The 25,300-nt window shown below is 37.7% G+C and overlaps 1 protein-coding gene and 1 long non-coding RNA gene across 4 annotated transcripts in view; one reads left to right on the forward strand and one right to left on the reverse strand.

Annotated features, from left to right (window-relative positions):
* The window catches only part of CHCHD6 (coiled-coil-helix-coiled-coil-helix domain containing 6), a 247,209-nt gene that overhangs the window by 100,824 nt on the left and 121,085 nt on the right, over window positions 1-25,300 (forward strand). For 2 of the 3 annotated variants that reach the window (XM_034431529.3, XM_034431530.3), the window contains exon 5: window positions 8,478-8,561. The exons of the other annotated variant lie outside the window; for it this stretch is intronic. In XM_034431529.3, the coding sequence (XP_034287420.1) occupies window positions 8,478-8,561 (84 nt within the window). The remainder of the gene's footprint in view (window positions 1-8,477; window positions 8,562-25,300) is intronic. 3 annotated transcript variants of the gene reach the window in all.
* LOC117673865 (uncharacterized) lies at window positions 10,748-24,762 on the reverse strand. The gene is made up of 4 exons (XR_004593593.3): window positions 24,602-24,762; window positions 19,891-20,008; window positions 19,701-19,745; window positions 10,748-13,002 (listed from the first exon to the last, which is right to left on the reverse strand). It is a non-coding gene; the product is annotated as an uncharacterized LOC117673865 (long non-coding RNA).

Raw genomic sequence — 25,300 nt, forward strand, 5'->3', positions numbered from 1 at the left:
TGACTCTGCAAATATGTTCGCAGCACAGGAGCCAAAGATTTCTAGCAATATGCAGCCAAATTTTTATAATCTTTCCAAGAGTTAGAGTATGACCTCTGTGCTGTTTCCAATGGTAGCAGCTTCTAGAAATAGAGTTGTTTTGCACTTTTCTGTCTGCTCTGGGCTGCAAGAGTGTTTGTCTCTTATTATTGGTCCCCCTCAGATAAATAATTGTGATAATAAAGGTCAGCTCACAGAAGAAGTTACCACTTAAAGAATAGGCTGCCAAGTGAGTGTTGCCCCAAGAAATAAGGGAGAGTTGGAAGCCCTTGACAACAAACGAGTGCTCTGGGTTTCTCATAAACACCTCAGTCTGAAGCCAGGATGTTTATGGGCAGGAAAGATGTTTATAGTCTTGTTCTTATTCTGCTGCAGCTGTATTATTGCTTAAGTCAAAAATAATAATACAAGCTTGTGTGTATATGGCTTGCCATTTATTTTTTGTGAGTATGCTGAGCTCCTGCAGTTCCATGTGGCTTTACTATTTAGTCCTTAAATAATCTTTTTGTTAAAAAAAAAAGGAGAGAGAGCGAAAGCTTGTCATTGGTTTGGCTGTATATCAGATGTCTTGCTGAAAGAAGAATCGTCTTGTTAACTCAAAAGCTTCCAACATATTTCAAAATGGTGAAATAACTAGGCGCTTTGGGATGACTTCACACTCCCAAATCCCTTCCCGTGTTAAGTACACACAAAATTTGGCACCTGAGAGAAATGTTGCTGTTATCTGTGGGAAACTTACCACGATATGCATGATGCCAGTTGGGGAGGGGGAAAGTACAGCTGGTTTCCTGCCGGCATAACCCCGATCCCATTAGTTTTATGTTCCAAATTCTCCTGAGAGAGTTTGGCACTATGAACTGGTGTGTTTTCTTCCATCACCATTGTATCCCCTCAGTGTTACCCAGAGGAGCTTTTCCAATATGTTCAGAGCTTTGGGGGTTGCAGATTGTGTAGAACCCTTTCAGCTATTCAGTTGGAAGCAAAATCGATCAAATTTGTCATAACTCAGACTGTGCAGTTTCAGTAGTTCAGTCTGTAGAAATATACAAGGCTCTGCAGGGTCAGATTGCTTTGAATGAGCTTCAGGTTTTAAGGCTCAATGATGCAGATGAGATACTTGGGTGACTTAGGCCAATGCTATGTTTGCTTGTCCTTCATGATAGATTTCATTTCATGAGATTGGATCCAGGAGTATAAATTGTTCATATTCCTATAGTGGAGACGACTATTAGACTTAGCATAACTAAATCATTATGGGCCAGAGACTAGCATCTCCTTGGGTAGATGATTGAAGCAGGTATTTTTGAATGAAAGAGATTTTCTAAATTCATTTCAGTTGCAGTTTAGAGTTGGCTTTGGAACTGAAATTGCCTTAGTTATCTTGTTGGATTATGCAACTCCATAAATTTTATGTTTTATGTGCCATATTGTTCAAAACCTACATGAAACTGCTGAATAAGATCATTTGGAAATTTAGAGTGAAATGTCATCACTCTGCTGATACCACGTGGTACCAATCAGTTTCGGGTGGGGTAGTGAAATTGCTGTTTCAGAGCTTGCTGACAGTAACTAGATCAGGGATAACAACTCAGTCCAGAGACAGAAAGACTGTTGAGTTTTCTGCTCAGCAGTGTTTGGTTGTACTTCCACAGAAGATCAAGTTCATAACTTGAGGTTGCTTCTGGAATTATCTCTGTTATTAGAAGAAATGAAGCATGGCTTCTGAGACCTGAAAGATCTGTGTTGTCCATGCCATGGGAGAGATTGCACAGGACAGCACAAATACTGTATTTTTTGGAGTATAAGACGCATCGGAGTATAAAATGCAGCTTAGTTTTTGGGGAGGAAAATAGGAAAAAAAAATCTGCCTACCATGTATTCATCTGGCTAGCGTCCTTAGTCTGGTCAGCTTCAGCACATTAGTTTGCTGGTTTTTTATCCCCTGCTTGGGGATAAAAAACAGCTTCTAAGGCACAGCTGAGAGGAAGCAGCAATGAGAAAAGTAGGCAAAGCACAGGGAGATCGCTTCACTCGGCTAGCACCTAGTTAGGACTGAAAAAAAGCTTCCGCCAGGCCGGGCTATCAACATAATAATTTTAAATTGGGGTATTTTAAATTTTTGGGGTTTTAAATCGGCCAAATCTATATAATTATTTTAATTTTTAATCATTGTTGTGTCTTGTGTTTTTAAATTTGCTGTACACCGCCCTGAGTCCTTCGGGAGAAGGGCAGTATAGAAATAAAATTATTATTATTATTATTATTATTATTATTATTATTATTATTATTATTATTAACAGCTGAGAGTCGGAGCAAAGCAGGGAGATTGCTTCACTTGCTAGCGCCTCGCTAGCACTTCGTTAGGGCTGAAAAAAGCTTTGAAACAGCTACATTCGGAGTATAAGACGCACCCAAATTTTCAGCCTCTTTTAGCGGGGGGGGGGGGGGGAAGGTGCGTTTTATACTCCGAAAAATACGGTATATATTTGTGTGAGGGAGAATCTTTCACACTATTTAAATTGGAATGGAATACTTCTCAGTTCCTTATGCGCTAACCCAATGTATCTCAAGTGATCTTTCCTTCCAATATCATACTAAAATGAGAGAAGAGAAAGCAGGCCTTGTCCTTACTCACAGAATATCAGCAGTGTTATTTGCCTGCTTTCCAAAAACGAATGAATAACCCCAAAGCCATTTCTTTGTCAAAGGATGTTTCATTATCCATTTCTCATCTCCTTTTATGATTTGTGTGATATTTACATTTGTGGCAGAAGAAAAAGATTTCCTGTCACTTAAAATGCGTGAAGGTGGGTGCTGGGGGCAAAGGTCCACAAGCATTAAACCTCCCTTTAATTTATCGTTTAAAACTAAGAATATTACTGTGGTTGAAATGTATTTGAATGCATTTGAATGCTTGAATGTATTTGAATACATCAATAAACAGATGTATTGACATCAATCCAATCTGCCAATCACTGAGAATGAAAGAACTGCATCAACCGCGATCCCGAAGATAGCATTTTAAAACGAACAAACAGGTACCCCGCTACGCAACAACAAAAATCATAATCCATCAGTTCACAAGAAATTGGACCACATCTCATTAACAACAACCCAGCCAGTCAAACAGCCCAAAACCAGATCATCTGAACAGACAACACTAATTTACATCACACAGACAATATTTAAAACCAAAGACCATGTCTCGGTAACAACAGCAATCCAATCAAACAGTCCGAAATCAGACCATGACTTAGAAGTAGCTCAACAAACAACACCCACACTAATTTGCATCATATAAAAAGATATTTAAAAGCCTGTGTTCGGACAGACAAACACAATTCAAAGCGCACTGACAATATCTCCTCGAATGGTGACGAAACGTTTGCAACCAAATTGCCAAATTCGGAGCTGAGACGAACAGCCCAGACTATTACTGTCTGTGGTTAGAATGCAGTATTGCAGGTAATTTGGCTGACTGTTGTCTGCCAGCAGTTCGGCTGTTCGATTCTCACTGGCTCAAGTTGACTCAGCCTTCCATCCTTCTGAGGTTGGTAAAATGAGAGCCCAGATAGTTGGAGCCAATCTGCTTAGAGAGGGCTGTAAAGCATTGTGAAGCGGTACATAAGTGCTATTGCTGTACATCCATCCTTCCATCCCAGTCTAATCTTCCCAAACCATTATAGAACTAACAACCTGATGTTAAATGCAAGAAGTCAGGGCAGGAACCAGGATGTAGTTCAAAAGTACTTAAAGTTTATTTCATGTGACCTGTGCACAAGAATCTGAGCCACTAACGGTCAAGGCAAATTGGGGCCAGATAAGAATCAATGGACTTAATTTGGGGGGGGGGGGGGCTGAACTTAGATCTCTTATGGGAGTGTATAGATTGCAAACTGATGATGCTTATAACTCTGCCCTTGGGCTCAGCCTGGTCATCTCCTTTGTCTGCAGCCCTTTCATCACCTCCTAAAACCTTTTGCCCGAGGCGGTCAGCACAGTTTGCCTGCATGATTCTTCCAGTTCCAGTTCAGCTTCATAAACTCCAACATGAAATGAAAACATAACTCATAAACATTTTAGTTAGAATTCAGACACATTTCTTTATAACAACATCCTTTTTCTTCCTTTCTGGGTATAGGTGTTTTACATGGAAAATGTATCTGAAACTTTATGGCTACCTGTGGTGTTCATACTCTCTGAAACTATAATTTCCACAAGGAGCCAGTCTGTTCTGACATAGTAACGTTTTATGACTTCAGCTGGGAAATAACTGGCATGGAGTACTGTTAATATGTATTGTCACTTCATTCAAAATATCCATGATTGGCTAACCTGATTTCATAATGTTTGTTATGATGAATTTTTCAAGCTATGCCCTCTCTGGATGTACCATACGTATTTCTAGCATCACAGAAACGGGTACTTTAGTTTCAGCTTTAGCTGAATGTTAAAAACCAAACGTATTATTTAAGCTATGCTGAATGTTTTACAATTCATTTTCCTTTTTGCCTCCTCCCTTGCTTAAGGGTCATTTTGAAACAAATAGATTATTGGAAAAAAGTCATAAATTGCAAATAAAACTCCTCCCCCATGCACATTTCCCATCTATAATGTAAGTCATGCTGTAAGATTATAGAGAAGCTGATCAGCAGCTATTTCAATCTCACTCTGTTAATATCCAATCATTTCAGGTCTTGATTTAGTTCATTGTTATTATGAAGAGGAAATTTTAAATACGATAATCTCTTCTTTTTATTTATTTATTTATTTAATTAATTATATTTTGCCTTTATTATTTTTATAAATAACTAAAGAGAGCAAACATACCTAATACCCCTTCCTCTTTCTATTTCCTCACAACACACCTTTGAGATGGATTGAAAAAGAATGAAGTCACCCAATTGACTTCCTGCCTAAGGCGGGAATAGAAATCATGCTCTCCCAGTTTCCAGCCTGGTGCCTCAACCACTAGACCAAACTGCCTACTGCCTCCTTCCTTCTCTTTTTTATTAAAAGTTTTAAGTTCAATAGTAAAAGTTAATATAAATCAAAAAGGAAAAGGAAAAAATAAAAGGTGCAAGAAAGCAAAACAAAAAACAAAAAAAGAAGGAAAAAGAAGAAGAAAACACAAACACACACACAGCCTGCTAAAGAAAAGTTCTTTGAGATGGGCTCCAGCCTGAGTCCAAAAGCTCAGAAAACAAAACCTCTGGTTCTGGTAACCGACCCAGATTTCATCCTGCAACACGTATATTCGCCTTCATTCATGAGAGAAAATAAAAAACTAAAAAAGCGATTTCCCATCCTCATCACAATTTAATTGTATAAACAATTGTATAAACAATTTCATTATTTCTTCACCTCTTCTTAGCTAACCAATATAGAGCTCTTCATCTCATAACTTAACTTTTAACTATAGCAAATCCCTTAAAGAACATCATTTCCGATCCACATGTCAGGAAAAGTCCAGAACTCAAAACAGTCACATTCAGCAACAGATATGAAGCTCATCATTCTGTATCTCAACCCTTAGCTTTAAGTAAATCTAATACATAACATCTTTTCCAGTCCAGATGTCAGTATAGAGCCCCCTGCCCCCAAATTCTGAACTATAAGCGAGTCCAGTAAAGATTTGCCACCACATCATACTTCCTGAAGACTTTTCGTTTAATTATACGAAGCTTTAAATAGTCCACTTGATTTAAATTAAACACTGGTGGGATTGAAAAGTTCATTTGCATAAGAAGAATTTGCCAATGTAAGTCTAAATGGTTTTAGAAAGCCCCATTGCATCTTATATTCAACAAAGAAAGTAATCAAATTGCTTGCTGTAAAGCAGGAATGGGATGCCAGATGTTGGTGAATTAGAACTTCTAGCATCTCTTGTTATTGGCTCTGCTGGCTGGAGGTTCTGATGCTTTATTGGAATTAATTGCTAGCAGTAGTCTTGATGAAATGTGACATGCATGGCAAAAAGAAAAATATAGTTGCATGGGTTTATAACACAATCATTTTGTTTTTCGTCTTGCATTTGTTCAGGGTCCTTTGTTTTTCTCCCAATAGAAAAGAAAACTTAGACTGAGACTTAGAATAACTTTATTGTCACTTTGAATGTACACTACATACATTAAAATAAAATTTTGTTGCATACAGCTCTCAAAGGGTCTCCACCTCTAATATAAACTGCATAAACATGACAAAATAAATAAATAAATAAATAGAAAATTATGCATATATCCACATATATTATAGGACACGGAGAAACAACACAGTCTAGTTCAGATGTATGCATGTAGATGGCGAGAGAAATGAATCTTGCGAGGTTACCGGATGGATGGCATAGGAACAAAACTGTTACAGAATCTGGCAGTCCTGCTAGAAATACTTTGAAACCTCCTCACAGAGGGGAGCAACAGAAACAGACTGTAAAGTGAGTGTGTGGGGTTTCTGACAATGCTTTGAGCTCTAAGCACATAGCGCTTATAAGCAGTATCCTGAATGACATGAAATGAGCTTCCTATAATCTCGGCTGTCCTTACCACAATTGACTACTTGAATTTTTTAGATGGTTTGCTTCTTTACTGTGGCAGCTGACCACAAAACGACACGTCTGAACCAGCAAGGAATATTTCTGTCCAGATTACCTAATCAAAGACTGACTGTTCTGGAAAAGAATGGTGGCTACACTATCATAGTGTCATATTCCTTTTGCAATGCTTCATGTTGTGGACTCATGTGTCTAACTATAACAGGAGACTTCTGTTTGCACCACTTTCCTGTTAACATTGATTTTTTAAAAAAGATATTTTAATAGGTGGAGGCTGGTACGTTGCAAATCTAGTGCCGATTTCCAGCATCATGTTTATTACTAAGAATGCTAGATACTCCTAATGAGTTCCTTAAGCCCCCCCCAAATAAAAATGGTGGTAGGTATGTTCATCTCTACATTTCTCCCAGGATAACCCCTATTCCTCCTGCTCACGTGTGAGTTTTGATGGCATTTTGTGAATGCAGAAGCTCTCCCATGTATGAGTATAGCAGAGGTGGGTTTCAGCAGGCTCTGACCAGTTCTGGAGAACCGGTAGCGGAAATTTTGAGTAGTTCAGAGAACCGGTAAATGCCACCTCTGACTGGCCCTGCCCCCATCTATTCTCTGCCTCCTGAGTCCCAGCTAATCGGGAGGAAATGGGGATTTTGCAGTAACCTCCTGGAGTGGGGAGGGAATGGAGATTTTACAGTATCCTTCCCTGCCACGCCCACCAAGCCATGTCCACCAAGTCACACCCACAGAACCGGTAGTAAAAATTTTTGAAAACCACCACTGGAGTATAGATATAACACGTCTTCAAAATCCTTAACACATCCATCATCCCAAAATAATTGGAAATGCCTTGTTATAGTCTAGGAGTCTATATTAGATATTTCTGGTGTTATACTGCCAAAAGAAAGGTAGGGGAACAGAAGGAGAGTTTCCAATAGGATAGATGTATAGAGCCTGGTTATCTGAGGGACTGCCTGTCTCAATTGTTTTTGCCAGCCTGGTCTGTCCGAGTAGAGTAGGTGCATTCCAGATCCCTTCAGTTAAATACTGCCATCTTGTGGGACTGAGGAAGCATGCCTTCTTTCAGAGGCCCCACTCTCTGAAATAGCTTTCCTCCCAGAGATGTGGGTACCCGCTCCCCGTTCTTCTGGATATTCCTGAAAGCCCCTAAGACCTGGTTGTGTTCCCAGATCTGAGGTTATTGTTATATATTTATTAATAGGATCCCTGTTATATTTATGTACTGTTTATTGTTCTGGTTATTTTAGCCCAAGCTGTCTGTTTATTTGAGTTGTAAATGTCTTCATTATTTTCATGTTTTTTTCGATTTTATAAAATTATCCAGAGTCTTCTGGAGTGGGTATCCATAACAAATCTAATAAATAAATAAGCTAACATTAATTGGAAAAAAAAAAGCCCACTACTATATCATTGATCCCTGCAAATAATTTGGGGAACATTCAGAGACTTTATATGCCAAATGAGTAATATGGAATTTAAACAAGAAAATAGAAAAAACATTCAAATGTAAAGTCTCCATTCTGCAGATGGAGGTAGTGTGCAATTCCTACCATCAGAGGATTCTCATTCTGCTGCGTGTTTTGGTCCAGCAATTCAACTTGATAAGTGTCACAGAGATGCATTGAAGCATTTCAGACTATTTATCTTCCTTACTCTTTTTTGTGATAAGGATTGCATTGACTAGAAATAATTCCTTGTGGACACAGCCTCTGTTTTCTTGCCAGCAACCTGGTACAATGCAGTATGTCAGGACTGACACACCTTTCTCATGCTTTCTTCCTTTCCTTCCTCTTCATTCCTTCTTGCTTGCCTGGTCACATTTGCCTGCTGCTCACTTTCTGGGTTTTTTTTTTTTTCTGCCTTTTCACTTTAGGCAAAGGAACTGCAATGGAAAGACGAAGAGCTGAAGCGGAGAGACACCTTCTATAAGGAACAATTGGCCAAGATTGAGAAGAAGGTGAGGCAACATGATCTTTCATCCGCAGTGGCTTTATGTTAGTGGGATCAGAGTAGATCATGAGAAAAGAGAAATGAGAATCATTGTGCTGAAACTTGGCATTCTTAGCCCCTCAAGCATACCTTTTGTGACTCTCCTCCTTCTCACACATTATTAATCTGCTTCAAAAGCAGAACCTTTAAAACAGTGAACATTTGAAAGGGAACTGGTCCTTAACTGGATTATGTTTTTTTTTAAAAAAAACAACAACACTTTTTAAAATCTTTCATAGTGTTCCCCCTTCATCCCAATTTATGGAGCTTGGTTTAAAGCAAAGTTACAAAGTTTCTAAAATATCCTTTGTTAAAATCCATGGCTCAGACAAACAGAAACCTTGTGAATGTAATTTCATCTTATTCTATATATATGCTGTACACTATAGTCAATAGATCAAAATGTGTTGTATCCAAGTGCTGTCTGTCTTGCACTACGTAAAATTGAGCACAATTTTAAAAGGTGCCATCCAGCATCTTTTCAATGTAAAAATGACCTTTGGAAATTTAGTTTATATATTTCTTTCTGTTGTATTTTTTAGTATGATGAGTTTTTAAAATACGGATAAACAAGAATTCACCAGATCAAAATGGACTCTTCCTCAGAGTTCTTAAAGAATTCATATGTGAAGTTGCTAACTTTCTAGTAAAGCTATGTAACTTTCAAAATTCAAAATAGATTTGAAGTAGCCTATTAGGAAGTAGCCAATGTAACATCACTTTTTAAAAGAGAGAGATCTGGGAGAATATAGGTCATTTGGTTTAACATCTGTTCCAGATAACATGTAGAAACAGCAGTTGGAATAAAATAAAAACACATAGGCACACTGAGTGCACAAATCTTGCTGTAGGAAAGTGAGCATGGATTCCATAAAGATAAATTGTATTTCACCGATCTTTTAGAGTTTTTTGCAGGTATCAGAAGGCACATTGATAGAAGTAATTTTGTTAACCTTGCATATTTTTTCAAAAGGGGTTTTCCATCAAAAGTTCCTGAGTAAATTTAGTAGCAATGGGATAAGAAGAAGTGTCACCTAATAAATTGGTAACCTGTTCAAAGGCAGAAAGAAAAAAATAGGAGTGAATGAGAAATTTTCTTAATGAATGGAAGTAAGAAGTGGTTCGTTGAGAATCTGTTTTGGGACTGATGCTTTTTCTTAAATGAACTTGATTTTGGACCAAATAGGGAGCTGGCTACGTTTGTAGATGATACTACAATATTAAGAGTGGAAAAAAATAATAATGATCAAAGAAATGTCAAATAAATTTAAGCAATTATAAAAAGATGTGTATTGGGATTTTAAAAAACCCTAACTTCACATTAATAGAATCTACTCTGTCCACAAAAAAGAACTTGAATCATAGTTCATATTCTAACGAAAATGTCAACTCTATGTATGGCAGCTGTAAAATGGGAAATTTCATGCTAGGCTTGAAAGCTAAAAATGTGATCGTAACAATGTCTATATATAGTCTGTGGTACCATTGGTATTGGAAATATTCTGTACAGTTCGGGTTGACACAGTTGACAAAGGATGCAGTGGAACTGGGAAGGATTCAGAAGTGGGAATTGAAATAATAAAGTGATCAAATTCTTTCCCTTTGAGAAAAAGCTACAACGAGACTTAGAGAAAAAGGCAGCTGTAGGGTGATCTGATTAAGATGTACAAAATCATGTATGACATGGAGAAAGTTGTAAGAGAGATTATTTTATCTACTCAGAACGCTAGAACCAGAGCGTGATGGAATGTGCAGCTGGAGAAGAAGCGGGTGGAGGGAATGATGGCAGTAGCATTGCGGTTTTCCAGGGAGGAGGCATCATGTTCCAGAGAAAGGCTCAAAACAAAACCAGTAAAGTCTTCAATTGGGGGGAGGGAGGAAAAGGTTCAAGGTGGTTACATCAGATTATATCTATTGTTAAAAGGTCTAAAGGGTTTAAGATCTTTAGTCTGGAGCGATTCTGTATATTGGGTATAAGCAAATAAAAAAACTGGATTCTATTGGATCTCATTGTGTTGTCTTCAGGCCTAGGCTTGACACAAAGTTGTCTAATGGGGCTGATTTACAAGATATTTAAAACGGACAATAGAAGCACTTCTTCACACAATACATAATTAACTTCTGGAATTCATTACTGCAAAACTTGATGGCTACTATTTGGAAAGTTTTAAAAGAAGATTAAATGAAGGATATATCTTTCGTGGTCTACTGGTTGTGAAGACACCATGTTACTTCTCTGTTGGGAGTAGCATATGTTCAAATACAGGTTGCAAGAGAACAGTGACAGGAGAGTGATATGTCTCTTGGTCTTCCTTGGCTTGGAGACCCTTCAGAATGTTTGGGTTGGCCATTATGAAAAACAAAATCATGATCCATTAGGGTTTTTCTTATGTTCCTTAGAAAATAATTCCTTCAATTTCATGCCTAAATGACCCAATGTTTTTAGGAGTATTTATATTTTGCCTTTTTACATATATACCATTAAAACTTTTCTGTTGGTCTGTTTGTAACCTTCAGTTGGGTGAAATGGTGTATCAGAGGACAACAATTTTTGAATCAAGGTACTTCAGACGAGCTAAGTTTTAATAACGGAAAAAATCTTGCAAGAACTTGAAAGCAAGAGATTTGTTGACAGGGTTTGTGCATCAGACTCCTTTTAATGTGTATGTTAATCAGTTAATTAATGCATTTATATTTTCTGTGCTTTTGGGGCAGAAGGAATAAGTAAACCACTGATTTTTATTTTTATTTTTTACAAAAATTAAGTCTCAAGTATATGAGAGCACTGCTGTGTTATGTATCATGGGACATCCTTGACCCTACTCCGATTTCGCAGTTGTGCATCCAATTTAGAAAGAGGAAACAGCAGCAGAGTGTAGGAGAGGGCCATGGGGGCATTGCAGACTTCCATTATTCACAATGCTTGTTCTGAAGATTGGGCACTCATGCTTTAAACTAGCAGTGCGTGACTTGTGGCTCAAAGCAGCATACAGCATTCCTTCCAACATCTTTAGAATGTCACCAGAGATCCCGCAAATTGCTGCAAAACTATAATTTCTAACGTGACAGAAGGGAACAATTAATTAAATACTTAGAAAGTAATAATATTAACAGTATTTAGGTGAATTTTAATTGAATGTTGCCCTCAGTCCCCCATTTTTTGTCATTCCAGCCTAGACTACATTTTGGAATGTAGGCGCTGGCACCTAAGAGTTGAGCAAGACTTAAATGACAATTATCCCCAATAGTAATGTAATCTGCATATTAGTTTTGGCTACCATCATATTAGGGGAGAGACCACAATTCAGTACTAGAGTACATGTTTTGCATTACAAGATGTTCCAGGCTCAGTCTCTGGCAATTGCATTTAGAAGGAGCTCAGACCATTGGGAAAGAGAAGTATGTAATTTTAAAAAAATAAACCAAGTTATTATCTGATACTCCTGAGCTTTATGTATTAAGCAGAGATTTTGCAGTGAAATTTACAGTCAATCCACCACACAGTGTAATGATCACAGTTGTCCTAATGTTCATAAGTGAATTTTTTATTTTATTCTATTTTTGTGAATGAAATTTGGCACCATACTATGCTTTTTTACATGCTTCTCTCCAGATTTGTATTTCATAGGATAGCTATGAGAGGGAATATGTATATAAGCATCAGTTATTTACTGGCTACTGAAGAAATGTGTCAAAGTTGTCATATTCTCATATCAATCCTTTTGATTTACTTTAAAGAAGCTTGATTTCCAGTTCTCACTTCATTTCTTTTACTTATAAGCAGACTGAAAGCTATAAACCTATAAATGCTGTTTTAGGAGGAAATCCCATTGAACATAGCCTATTTCTGAGGAATTTTGCATGGAATTAAGGCTGTAAGATTTTAAAGCAGGACAAATTAAGAAGCTTGACCATGGTGTTAAAATTAAAAGCTATCAGCCCAATTGCATGTCATTGGTAATTATTTTTTTTATTTCCTTCTTCCAAATTCTGTGCACAATAACAAGTTTGTATTTGGGGTGGGGGGTATTTTCGCACTATATGATAGTAGATAGTAGTTTCTTGACCCTTCAAACATCAGCATTTCACTGGCAATAAAATAGAAGAATGTCTCCAACTGCTGTAGAATGAGCCTGAATTAGAGTTGGAGATGGAGGGGGCTGGCAGAGGAGAGAAATGTACTTGAAGCAGTGTAATAAAGCTTAATTGTATTAGTTCTGAAAAAAAGAATTTTGATCTTCAAGGATAATTTTATTCCTGTAATAGCTGGAAAGAGAAAATGCAGCACCGAACAATCTTTTATATTAGCTGCAGCTTTTATATTATTTTACTTTCATTTGTTGAATACACACAGACCTTGACAATTTTTTTTCCTGCTTCCATAGATACTGCTTTAGAATTCTTTAATCCTAAAAAAAAAAAAGAGAGAGAGACTCACAACGTGAAGTACGTTGAGGAGGAAACATCGGAAGAGTTGTTTGGTTAAATTGTTATGGTTGGATTTTCCAGAATTAAAAGCTAGACTCTTCTGGATTGGGGATGAATTTGGGATTGGTGGGGTAAAAGACACAGGAATGATTCAGTATATAAATAAGAGACCGAAATCATCCTCTATATGTGTTTTTTAAAGGCATATTTTTCATTTGGAGCTTAACACATGGACTGTCAAAAGACTCTCTACTTCTAGATTTCCTGTAACTGACGTTACAGGATGTTCTTTCCACATAATGAACAACTAATGAGAGTATTACGGTCACACCTTTTTCAGGTACTAAATTTCATAAATTTCTTACAAAACAAGTCGTAGGTTCATTTTGAACGCTGTGTTAATAAAACTGACTACATGATTATTCAGTGAAATTCAGCGTATGCCATTATTCTTTTGGTGTGCACATGAAACGTGCCCTGTTTTCCAATGGTGACTGCTGCTGGAACAAGAGATCACTGAGGCTCTTGGCCAAAGGAGAACAGTTATATTGGATCGCTAGAAAAAGCTATGTAGAGAACAGCCCAGTGAAATTATTGGCAATTTTGAAATGAAGATAAGGGACTAGAGAGTTATTGATTAAGATAAAAGATGAGGGTTTTCTCAGTAGATTTTCTAGTACTCAGGGTTGTCCTCAATCTCATTTGATCCATGTTAAGATTCTTCTGCTATCTATTTGATAGTTTCACTCTTCTGTTCCATAATGATTTATATTGATTACTTGGAATCTTTCCAGTTTGACTCCAGTTTAGTTTGTGTTCTGAAATGTCTTTAGTTGTCATAATGCAAAGCAGAAAATGGTAGCAGTCTGTGACCTTCCAGAAGTTTCTGTGCAATCTTTAGAATCCTCTCCAGGACAATTTAAACTCTTCCTAGGTTCCTGGTCTGCTTTGTTTGAAATTCACTTACACATTACCTGTCAATTTTTTGTAGCAAATTGCAACTACTGGGATTGGGAGAAACATTAAATGAGTTCTCCTCAGTGTTGTTTCTCACTCAAATTGGCCTGTTTGTCAGTTATTTCTGCATGTTCCATCAGTTTTAAAAAGGTTTAGTGGATTACTTAGTGCCTTAGTGGATTACTTGCATCAGGAAATGGCAGCAGGCATATATTTGTATTCTTCTGAATTTTGAGTTTTGAGAACTTTCAATTGTACTGAGTAACATTATTTATGATACGGTAAACTATGTTTACAAAATAAGAAATTATAATTGTAATGATGTACAATCATCTAATTATAATTGGATGATTGTAATGTAGTTCATTGTCCAACGTTTTATTATTCTTATTTATTTATTATTTATCATTGATTGGATAAATCTTTGTCTAAAGTAAGAAAATAAAATAGAAAATGTCCATGTCCAATATCCTGATCTTGATTATCAGAGGCTTAGAGTCGGGGTGAAATCTAATTTTTTTTGCCACTGGTTCTGTGGGCGTGGCTTGGTGGGCGTGGCTTGGTGGTGGTCATTGACTGGGTGGGTGTGGCCATTTTAAAAAAAACTTTTAAAGCATTTTTAACTAGTAAAAAATGCTTTAAAAAGTAAAAAAAAAAAGTTTCCGATGATCAGCACTTGACCAGCCTGGCCTCTCTCGCCAAGCCAGATCCAATGCCTCCTAGCCCCAAAGATTTCAAGCCTTTCTACCTCGGCCACCCAGTCTGGGAGATGATGGGCGGGGGGAGAAGAGAGAAATAAAGTGCTCGGCTGCTCCCCCTTTTCACTCACCCCGAGCTTCCTGTTGTGGATTTTCACGCCTTGCTTCACGCGCCCGGGATTGTCACCATCGTCGCCTTCTTCCTCCTCCTCTCCAAGTGGAAAAATGCCAGGAGCAAGTGCAAAAAAAGCGCTTGCTTGCTCCTGGACTTTTTCCATTTGTAAGGAAGCTTTCTTACCTGTGAAGGCAAGTCTGGCTTCCTGCACTAAAAATTTCACCAGTACCGCTGTGCACACGGCTTGTGTGTGTGTGTGTGTTGATGTCGGGCATGGGCTGCTGCGAAGACCAGGAGCAAAGACACACAAACACACACAGAGGCTTTAAAAGACCTTTGAATGAAGGCGGAGGTGGATTGGAGGGGTCATTTCCCTCCCCCTTCCTGCCTCTGCACCGACATTCAGTGCAGTGCACACACACACACACACACACACACACACACACACACAGGCTTTAAAAGACCTTTAGAATGACTTGGAGCTCCTTCAGGTTGGACTCCAAAGAAGAAGAATGAAGGCGGGGGTAGATTGAAGGGGTGAATTCCCCAACTCTGGTTCAGCCGGCCGGGGATGGGACGGCAGGCACAGGCTGCTGCGAAAGACCAGGAGCAAAAAGACACACACATACACACAAGCTGCATGCACAGCAGTACTGATGAGGTTTTTAGCGAGCAGCACAGGAAGCCAGACTTGCCTTCACAGGTACGAAAGCTTCCTCACAAATGGAAAAACGTCAGGAGCAAGCAAGCACTTCTTTTTACACTTGCTCCTGGCATTTTTCCACTTTGAGAGGAGGTGGAGGAAGAAGAAGACAAGGGCGACAATCCTGGGCGTGTGAAGCAAGGCATGAAAATCCACAGCAGGAAGCTCGGGGTGAGTGAAAAGGGAGAGCAGCCGAGCGCTTTGTTTCTCCGGAACCGGTAGAAAAAAATGCTTAAAAAGTAAAAAAAAAAAAAAAAAAAAAGTTCTGACGATCGGGCATTGCTCAGCTGATCATCTGAACTTTTTTTTTAATGTTTTAAGCATTTTTTTACTACCAGTTCTCTGGAAGTAAAATCAGGAAGTAACCACGACTGGGCGGGTGGGCGGAGCCTCGCGCCACCATCGCTACCGGTTCTCCGAACCACCGGCCATCATCGCTACTGAATCGGCCAATCCGGTCCGAACTGGGAGCATTTCACCCCTGGCTTAGAGCCATTTTCTTTGTGACTGATCACTACATTTCTTGCACTAAATAGGGAGCTGGGTAAGATGGTCCAAAAAAGTTGAGAATTATCTGTAATTCAGTTTTGTTTTGTCCAATATGAGCTTCAGTTTGTTATTCCTCATCCAGTCCATCAAAGAGGCCATCTGAATTAAGATTGAACATCCCTCTCTCAACACCACCTATCTCTTGTTTACAACACAGTCCTTTCAGCAGTTCCCTGAGGGAACAAATAAACCTCCAAATGGCCTCAATGACTCTCAGAGAGACTGCAAACAACCAGATGACTGCAAGGCATATACATCCTTCCATTCTTTACCATTCAGTCAAACCTGAAGAAGCTTCTTGGATGAGCAGCAAAATATCTTCAAGGAAAAACAAAGCAAGTCCAGTTGCCTTTTGAAAAAGCACCTTTGGGACATCCGGTCCATCACTTTAGCCAGGCAACAATTAAGAACAAGCTCTTTCATAGGCTCATCAAGCTCAGATGAAGACAATATTGTATTGCCACTTTAAATCTCTGAATGATATTACTCAGCAACCTCATGTAATTATTAAAAATACAAGGAATAAAATACAGTCAGGTGGAATTCTGTACTGTAAATCTCTTGTGGTTGAATCAGAATCCCAATCCCATTCTAGAAATAACTATCTAGAGATGAGCAGAACTATTGCAAAATCGCTCTATCCACACCTGACTCAGAAAATCCGTTCAGAAAGATTTACAGCATTGACAGCCAATATACCCCCATCTCTTTCCTGAGAAAAAAAATGGCCCCGTAGAGAGACCAAGGCTATTTGGTGCTGCTTTCAAATGGAAGGGGAGCAGAGCTTAAACATCAAAATCAGCTACCATTCATAGAGTCAAGGGGAGCAAAACCTGTATTTTTGATGCTTGTATAAGGGGCAGTGATCTGAAGTCGATTGGGGGCATATAACTTATCAAAGGCTTGGTTTCCTTTCATTCGAAAAGGAATCCTTGTGGATTTCTCTATTCTCCTAGGGAAAAGGATAAACTTGCATTATCTATTTGCTTGGAAATATGTTTACTGATTACTCTTCTTGAAGCTACTCTGAGGAGAGTATAAAAATAAGACAAACAATATTCCGTATCAATATTATAAAAGCAATCAAAAAGCTCCCATTAAATATAAACAATATAAATAGAAGTACAGTCAGTCAAAATATAATGTAATTAAAAGAAGTCTATAAGGCTGTTTACATTGTGTAATGTTCCTTCTTTGACTTTGGGGCAATTTCTGCTTCTTTTTGAGGTACAATTAAAGATCAGTTATGCAAATGTCATATCCATGTTTCGACCGAAAGATACACTTCAATAAAAATCCTGCCACCAGTATTTAAACAGAAGTAACTCAAGAGTTTTCCCCACCCTATCCCATTTTTTGGAGGCATTTGCATTATTTTCATGGTTTTAACTAAGCATTGACACACTTTAAATGAAATAACATTTTCCTTGTGTCTCTACAATAACATATTTTTTAATATTTCTTTGAACACTCACTTTTCTAAGTATGTTTATTTAATTCTGTATTCTGCCTTTATTGTTTTTACAAATAACTCAGACTTTTTTTTGCCCACAACAACCCTGTGAGTTTGTTTGGGCTGAGAGAGAGGGTCTGGCCCAAAATCAACCAGCTGGCTTTTATGACTAAGGCAGGACTTGAACTCATGGTCTCTTGCTTTCTAGCCCAGTACCTCAACCACTAGACCATACTGGCTTTTGAACAGTCAAACTGGCTCTTGAACTGCTTCAAACTGTTGATATGATATGCCCAATCGTAAAATTGGCAACAGTGAGGAAAAAACAATTCTGTTAATTGAAGCAAAGTGGAATCTTCTTTACTTACTTATCATTATAATAGAGGGATATGATACAATATAGGACTCTGTAAATATTATGTCACTGTTGTTGAACTCTGTATTTCGTTCGTTCCTTCCTTCCTTCCCTCCCTCCCTCCCTCAGAAATGTCTATGTCTATGTCTATATCATAGGGGTTTTTTAACAGTATTTTTGTTATAAACAAGGATCCTGTACAGCAGCTGACAGTGCCTAGGAACAGTTTTATTAGGCATTTTAACATGCCACCCCACCCTTCCCATTTAATCCCTCTGTTTACTTAGAAACACTGCTGTGTTCTTCTTTTACTGTGGCTTTTAGAGCTCTCTGCTTGATTTTCTCATTAATGCCTGCTTCACTAAAAGCTTGTAAAATTTAGTTGTTAATATACATCAGTGCACCTGTTTTCAAAGATGAGTGAATTGATTGGTAATTTGATGAATTCAAAGAACATTTATATTAGGGTAAATAAAGTGCGCTAGATGTCATTGCTGCCTGCCTGTCATTGCGTACTCAGGCTTGTGTGTGTCCTCAATATTAAGTACTGTGTTGACTGATGTACAGTGCATTACATCAAATTACGAACAGCTTCTATGCAAACAGCAGCTTAAAGTGTTTGCTTCCATTTTGGTTTGTGTGATGATTGCAGAGGCATCTGGAATTGACATGCTGAAGGAAAACTGCCTGAGTCTTATGATATATTTATTATCCAGGAATGGTGCTTGTATATCAGTGTGTTATTTTCTATGAATCAAGTCAGTGTAAGGTTGGTTAACTAAAATATTTACAGTTGCCATGATACCAAAGCTGAGTGGTAGCTAGCTCAATTCTTAAGTGGCGTCTTCACTCTTGGTAGTAATGAAGAAGCTCCACTGCCTTCCCTATTGACAAGTTTTTGTCAATAAATGTTGGAATACAGCGTTTATTTTTTCACCCTTTTCTGACTTATAATATTTATGTAAACAAACATATGTTGCTATAAAATGTATATTATCTAATTATCAGCTCAAATTGTATTTTGGTTTTACTCGTATTCACTCTGTAGCAGCAGTCACAGTAGTAAGTTACTCAGATCTGTTCATTCAAACAAATCTATCAATATGGGATATAATTTCCAGCTAAAAGTTTTTTATCTCTCAAGAGGCCAATGAGAGTGAATGCATATTTGACATACATCCTTGGCTGATTCATAATAGCAATTGTAGAGTTTCATCAACTAATAGTCACCACGTTTCTTAATCACCAATTGCACAGTGTAGCATCTGCACTATTCTTACAAAATAGAGAACATCTGAACATTGATAAATAAATATAATTGTAGATGATTATGTTGAAAAAGTGAACATATCAAGCCCAATTATAAGCATTTGTAAAATTAATTATTAGATGTCATAGACTTTGCTCACAAATATTAAAAAAGTACTCCATCAGATTAAAGCAATCAAAGGACGCCAAATTCAGCACTTACTACATTTATTATAGAAACTGCTATACCAGCTCAGTGAATTAGGGCACCGTCAATCATGCCCCAGAAGCAAGCCAAACCAAAGCAATCTTGTTTTGTCTTTATCTGGGAAAGAGAGCTAGGCTTAAACAGAGTTTTAGATTCTTTAAAACTACAAAGGATTTCAGATTATTTCAACATGAAAATGATACTTCTCAAGGACCACCTCACTTATTTCACTGCTGGATCCTCAGCTCAAGAAGTAACCTGCCCAGTGGCTAACTATTTCCATATTGCTGCCAAGAGAATTACATTGATTTATGCATCAAGACCTGGAATCAACTCAAGTTTGACTCAAAAGATTCTTTTTTAAAAAAACTATAATGGATACAAGAAACTCACCAGATTTCATAGAAATTGTTGCAGGAATATTCACGTTTTCTTCCCCTGGCATATGAATATTCACCGAAGGGAAAAGGAAACAAGATAAAGCATTACAGTACAAAACTGGTAGGAAGGTACAATTGCATCTCAATCTTTCTCATTCCATTTTTGGATATTTCTATCTAGCTTTTTAGCTGCTTAAACTTACATGAATGTCTCCATTGTTTGTTGAAAACTAAAAGATGGGGAGCCAGAGCAGTGCTGCTGAATGGTGAAGTCTTGGGAAGGATGCTTTATTTGAGAATAGCCTCTCACTCTCTGCTCTCCTGCAATAGGAACTAACACACTATAGTGCTCAAGTCTCTAGCATTAATTTATTTAAAACATTTATATACCTGCCCATCTTCCAATCAAGTCTAGGCTGCTCCCAATCAAAAGTTAAGACAACATCTAAAACCATATTAAAACTATAAAACTAAACACATTAAAAAAACCAGACTTGATTAGGGATAGTAAGTCATTAGAACAAGTTTAGTGACAGCCCATGTTGGTATACTCTATGCCTTGCTTGTAAGCCCTGGAAACCTAGCCTTTTGGATGGACTTGGCAGTAATTTCTTGCTTGCTGATTGAATTTGGCCACCAATAAGAAATATTACTTACTTTGGATTGAACTAGGGTTAAATCTTTACCAGTCCATTTAGACTGCCAAATTTGACCGTAGATTATGTCCCTAGTTCAGTTTCTACACCTTCATCCTTTGTTTGTAGCATGTTGTTGTTGTTAGTTGTAAAGTTATGTCCGACCCATCGTGACCCCATGGACGTTTCTCCAGGCCTTGCTGTCCTCTACCATCTCCCGGAGTCCATTTAAGCTCATGTCGACTGTTTCAGTGATTCCATCCAGCCACCTCATTCTCTGTTGCCCCTTCTTCTTTTGTCCTCAATCATTCCCAGCATTAGGCTCTTTTCCAATGACTCCTTCCTTCTCATTAGGTGGCCAAAGTATTTGAGTTTCCTCTTCAGGATCTGGCCTCCTAAAGAGCAGTCAGGGTTGATCTCCTCTAGGATTGCCTGGTTTGATTGCCTTGCAGTCCAAGGGACTCGCAGGAGTCTTCTCCAGCACCATAGTTCAAAGGCCTCAATTCTTTGGCGCTCAGCCTTCTTTATGGTTGTCCATAGCATAGTCATCCTCATATTTGCTCTTTTCATTGACATGCATTATGATTTTTGGATAAGGATTTTTGTGCACTACTACATGACTTTCTCTATGTCCAATAAATTCCTCATTAATCAACCTACATCCTTTCAGTTTTACCTTTGGAATAATTATCCCTGCTCTGGATTTTTGACAGAAAACTTCTTTGAGAAGGACAATTTCAAAGTACAGTATTGTAACCTTTTTGGCTGAGATTTAGCTTGAGGGTTAACTTGCTTCGGAATATTTTGCTTTATTTTGTGTGTGTGTGTGTGTGTGTGTGTGTGTGTGTGTGTGTGTAAAGTGAGCTATACCTCCCTTGGACTGGTTTCTTTTCATATCCTACTTGCTATTCCTTCCTACTTAGCTAAACAGTATGCTTCCTGAATGAACTTGAGAGCTTCCAAATCATTTTTGTGTGTTTGTGTGTGTGTGTGTAGTACTGGAATAAAGGCCTTGGAAAAGATATTCAGACTTCATGATATATTTGTTCTTACAGAATGGATCATAGAGCAAATCAATTCAGAGTTTTACTCAAGGCAAAATTGCTAGGCTCAAATTATAATATTTTGACAGCATAATACAAAGACTTTACTCTTTGGAGAAGTCTATAAAAGGTAGAGAAAAAGAGGACCACCAGCAGTAAGGCAGAGGGATTTAAGTACAGTCATGGTTGGTACATTGGGGATAGATCATCCTGGAGGATATCTATGTTTTGATGGTTTATCTTTATCTCAATCATTTATGGTTTAGGTTTTTAGTTTGTTTATTTACACAGTTTTTCTCTACATTGTTTAGCCCTTCTGAAAGAGATGAACCTGAACTTTGACTGAGATATCACCTATGTCTTGATCATTGCTATCATGTAATTCCAAGGAAAATGCATGAATGGCAGGCAAATAAACTGAAATTAAATTAAAGCATAGAGCTGTTCTTTGCCAGTAGCAAAACTGAGATTCCATCTGTTTCAGAAGTAATTGTGCTCCACTTGAAAAAATCAAAACTGAGCTAGGGATTATTCCTTAATCCTGAACTGCCCCTGGATTTTCAGGTGGCCATGGCAGTAAGGAATGCATTGGCTACATCATGATTAGTTTAATGCAAATTCTCTGGGTGGATCTAGCGTTGAATAGTGTCTGGAAGCTTGGTGTAGAAACACGATCATACTATATGCCCATGTGGAAAAATATATACTAGCTTTTTTCTAGATCCTTTGAAGTTGCTGATTTTAACCAATAAGAGTTTGGGATTAGCTATCTGAAAGTCACCGTCTCCTTTTAAAAAATACCTCCCTTATAGGGCGCAGGGAAGGGAAGCTCGGTGTTGTTTCCAAATTGTAAAACATGGTTCATTTTCAATTTTCAATTTATTTTAAGTTTATCTTTTCCTTATGGAAAGATATTAAGAAACATTTTAAAAAAAATCTAGCCTTTTGAATAATTTATTATATTATGTAATCTTGCATTTTAAGTTGGTTTTTATTAATTTTTCAGATTTATTCTTTGGTGTTACATAAATAAATACAGTCAGTTGATTAAAAGCTATATCAAGTAGTACTCATAAATATTTATATTAACTATATGTGTGAAGTACAAAGACACACATACATGTTTATATATGTTTACGTGTGCAAATCAGTGATAGGTTTCTACCGATTCACTCCGGTTTGGGCGAACTGGTAGTGGCGGCGGCAGGAGGCTCCACCCACCTGCCTGGACATCATCACGGATGCTCTGTGCATGCGCAGAAGCGCCACACACAAGCAAAACAAGTGTGCATGCGCACATGCTCCCGATTTCGAATCGGTAGCAAAGGTGAGTGAAACCCACTACTGCTGCAAATGTACATATGTTTTCTCTGTGAAGATTCCATTTCTTCTTTGATCGAGACACAGAAGAAAAAAATGCTTTAATTTTTTTTTATGTGATTCTTTTAGATATAGTATTGTACGTGAAAATATGACAACTAAAGCTATACATATCATTTGGGTACATTTACACTATATTTATGTTATATATAATTATATAAAATGTCTGATTCATTGTAAATCTGTTCATTTATTTATTAGATTTATCATTTTAGAGTTCAAGAAAGTAAACATACTGTTCCCTTACATGTCCTTTCATCAGAACCATTGCCACCATGTGAGGGTCTGAGAGACTGACTGGCTCAAAATCACCCAGTGAATTTCCATGGTAGATTCTTAGCCAAACACTTTAATCATTACACCATATTGGTTCTCCTGTTTATTAATTAATTGCTTTTGAAATTATATATTCATTATTCTAGAAGTTCATTCATATGCTAATTTACCCAGTCTTCTGGATCTCTAACATAGATTATCTCAGCAAAATCAAATAAACTAATAGCTTAAACTCTGGTACTGGTACCATTCTAGAACATTTCTCCTCCTTCTGTTCATGGCCCAAACATGTCCTTGGAAATGAAACACAGTGTGATTTTCTTGTTTATACAGATTAGAATATAAAGTTCAGTAAAGCTATGTGCACTTAAAGTTTCTGTAGTAGGTTGTCTTCTGCATTTTTCTTCCTTTGCAGAGCATACTATTGGCATCAAAAGCATCCATGACTTGGAAAGATAGTCCTGAACCATAATACAGTAGCGGCGCTGAGTGATTGAATTGCTTCAGCTTGAGTGCATAATTGTGGATTTCCTCAGTTATGCAATTCCCTGCGCTTTAGCTGTGGGATGTCTGATTTGCATAATCACTGTGTGGTTACATCTTAATAGCTCTGTTGTGTGTGCATATGGTGTGTGCATGTACAGATGTAGATATTTTTCTTTGATCTTACTGGCGGCTGTAATTTCTGTGTTCTTATTGGCTAACCAAACCGGAATTTTATGCCTTGTGCCAGCAACAAGAAAAATAGCTTCTTTGTCTCATTGCTCTTAAAATAAGTTATTCTTCTACATAGAAGAAAATCTGGGAATATTTTGAAATATAGGCAGAATTGGTTACCAGATAATGAAAAGAGTTATTTGTTAAAAGTATATTTTAAAAACAACTTTGATTCTGCTTTTTTAAATAATAACCTGAATTGTTTTTATGCTTTGTTACTATGTATAATACAAATATTATAGATGTAACTGCCCTAACCATAATATTCTGAACATTATACATACAAAGTCTTGTCTTTATTTTAAACATGCAAATTATTTGCAGCACTTTCCCAAAGAACAATCAATGGTTATGATAAATTCCATTAATGACTATTCCAAGTTAAGATCAAATTTCCAATTAAATCTACGTCTTTTGTTTTTTCAGTTACATATAAATGTTATGATTTCATGTTGATGAAACTTGTATTTCCTTATGCATTCTTCATCACTTGTTTGCAATACCCTGTAGTCACCGAATCTCATAGCAACAAAAACTTATTTACTATTTTAATTATCCAACAGCATATCATGGGTGATATGGAGATTCTCAGTCATCCGGGTCATGGTTGTCCCAAAGGTGCTTTTTCAAGAGACAACTGGACTTTCTATTTTCTTTGAAGACGTTTTGCTTCTCACTCAAGAAGCTTCTTTTTCAAGAGGCAACTGGACTTTCTATTTTCTTTGAAGATGTTTTGCTTCTCATCGAAGAAGCTTCTTCAATAAGAAGTGAAATGTCTTCAAAGAAAAACTAGAAAGTCCAGTTGCCTCTTGAAAAATCACCTTTGGGACAACATGTGTGTTACTTCCTACTGCATTGCTTACCTACAGGCATTTTCTTCTGCAGTTGAGAGGCCTACACAGCCTATCCGAGGTAGCTTCTGGTTACACCAGGCATTCTTTCCTGAAGATTGTTCATGAATGACTTTGAAAGCGTCTGGAAGTGCCATGCAACTTCAGAAACCTTCCAAAGACCTTCAAGAACAGGCTCTGTTCTTTGGAAGTTTCCAGAAGTCCTGTATGACTTTGGAAGCATCTGAATGTTCTGTGGAACCTCAGAAGCCCTGTGAGACTGGAATCTGTTCTTGTATGGGGCTTCCAGAGGCTTCCAAAGAATGGAGCCTGTTTGCATGGTGTTCAAAAAGCTTCCAAAATTGTGCAGAGCTGCTGAAAGTTCTGGGCGTCTACTTCACGGGTAGCCAAGATTGAGGGACATGTGCAGGTGGTAGAGTTGTAGTGCCCTCACAGTCATAAAGTTGGGTACATTGCCAGGCACCTGAATTTTTATCACACAACTACAAGGGCATTGCAATAGCCATAAACTTCAGGCACCAGTCATAACTTCCTTCTTTTCACACCATCATAAGTTTGAATGGTTACTGAATGAACAGTCATTAAGTGAGTATTGAAAGCCACCAAGGATGGATGCATTCCCTCATGTTATCCAATTCAGCTTCTAGCTGCTGCACCCAACCATGTGCAAATCAGCATCTAGACCCAAAGTTTTAAAAATGCTTTATTAAA

Source organism: Pantherophis guttatus, chromosome 2, assembly GCF_059756535.1.
Source record: "Pantherophis guttatus breed Tessera chromosome 2, ASM5975653v1, whole genome shotgun sequence".
Classification (NCBI taxonomy): Eukaryota; Metazoa; Chordata; class Lepidosauria; order Squamata; family Colubridae; genus Pantherophis; species Pantherophis guttatus.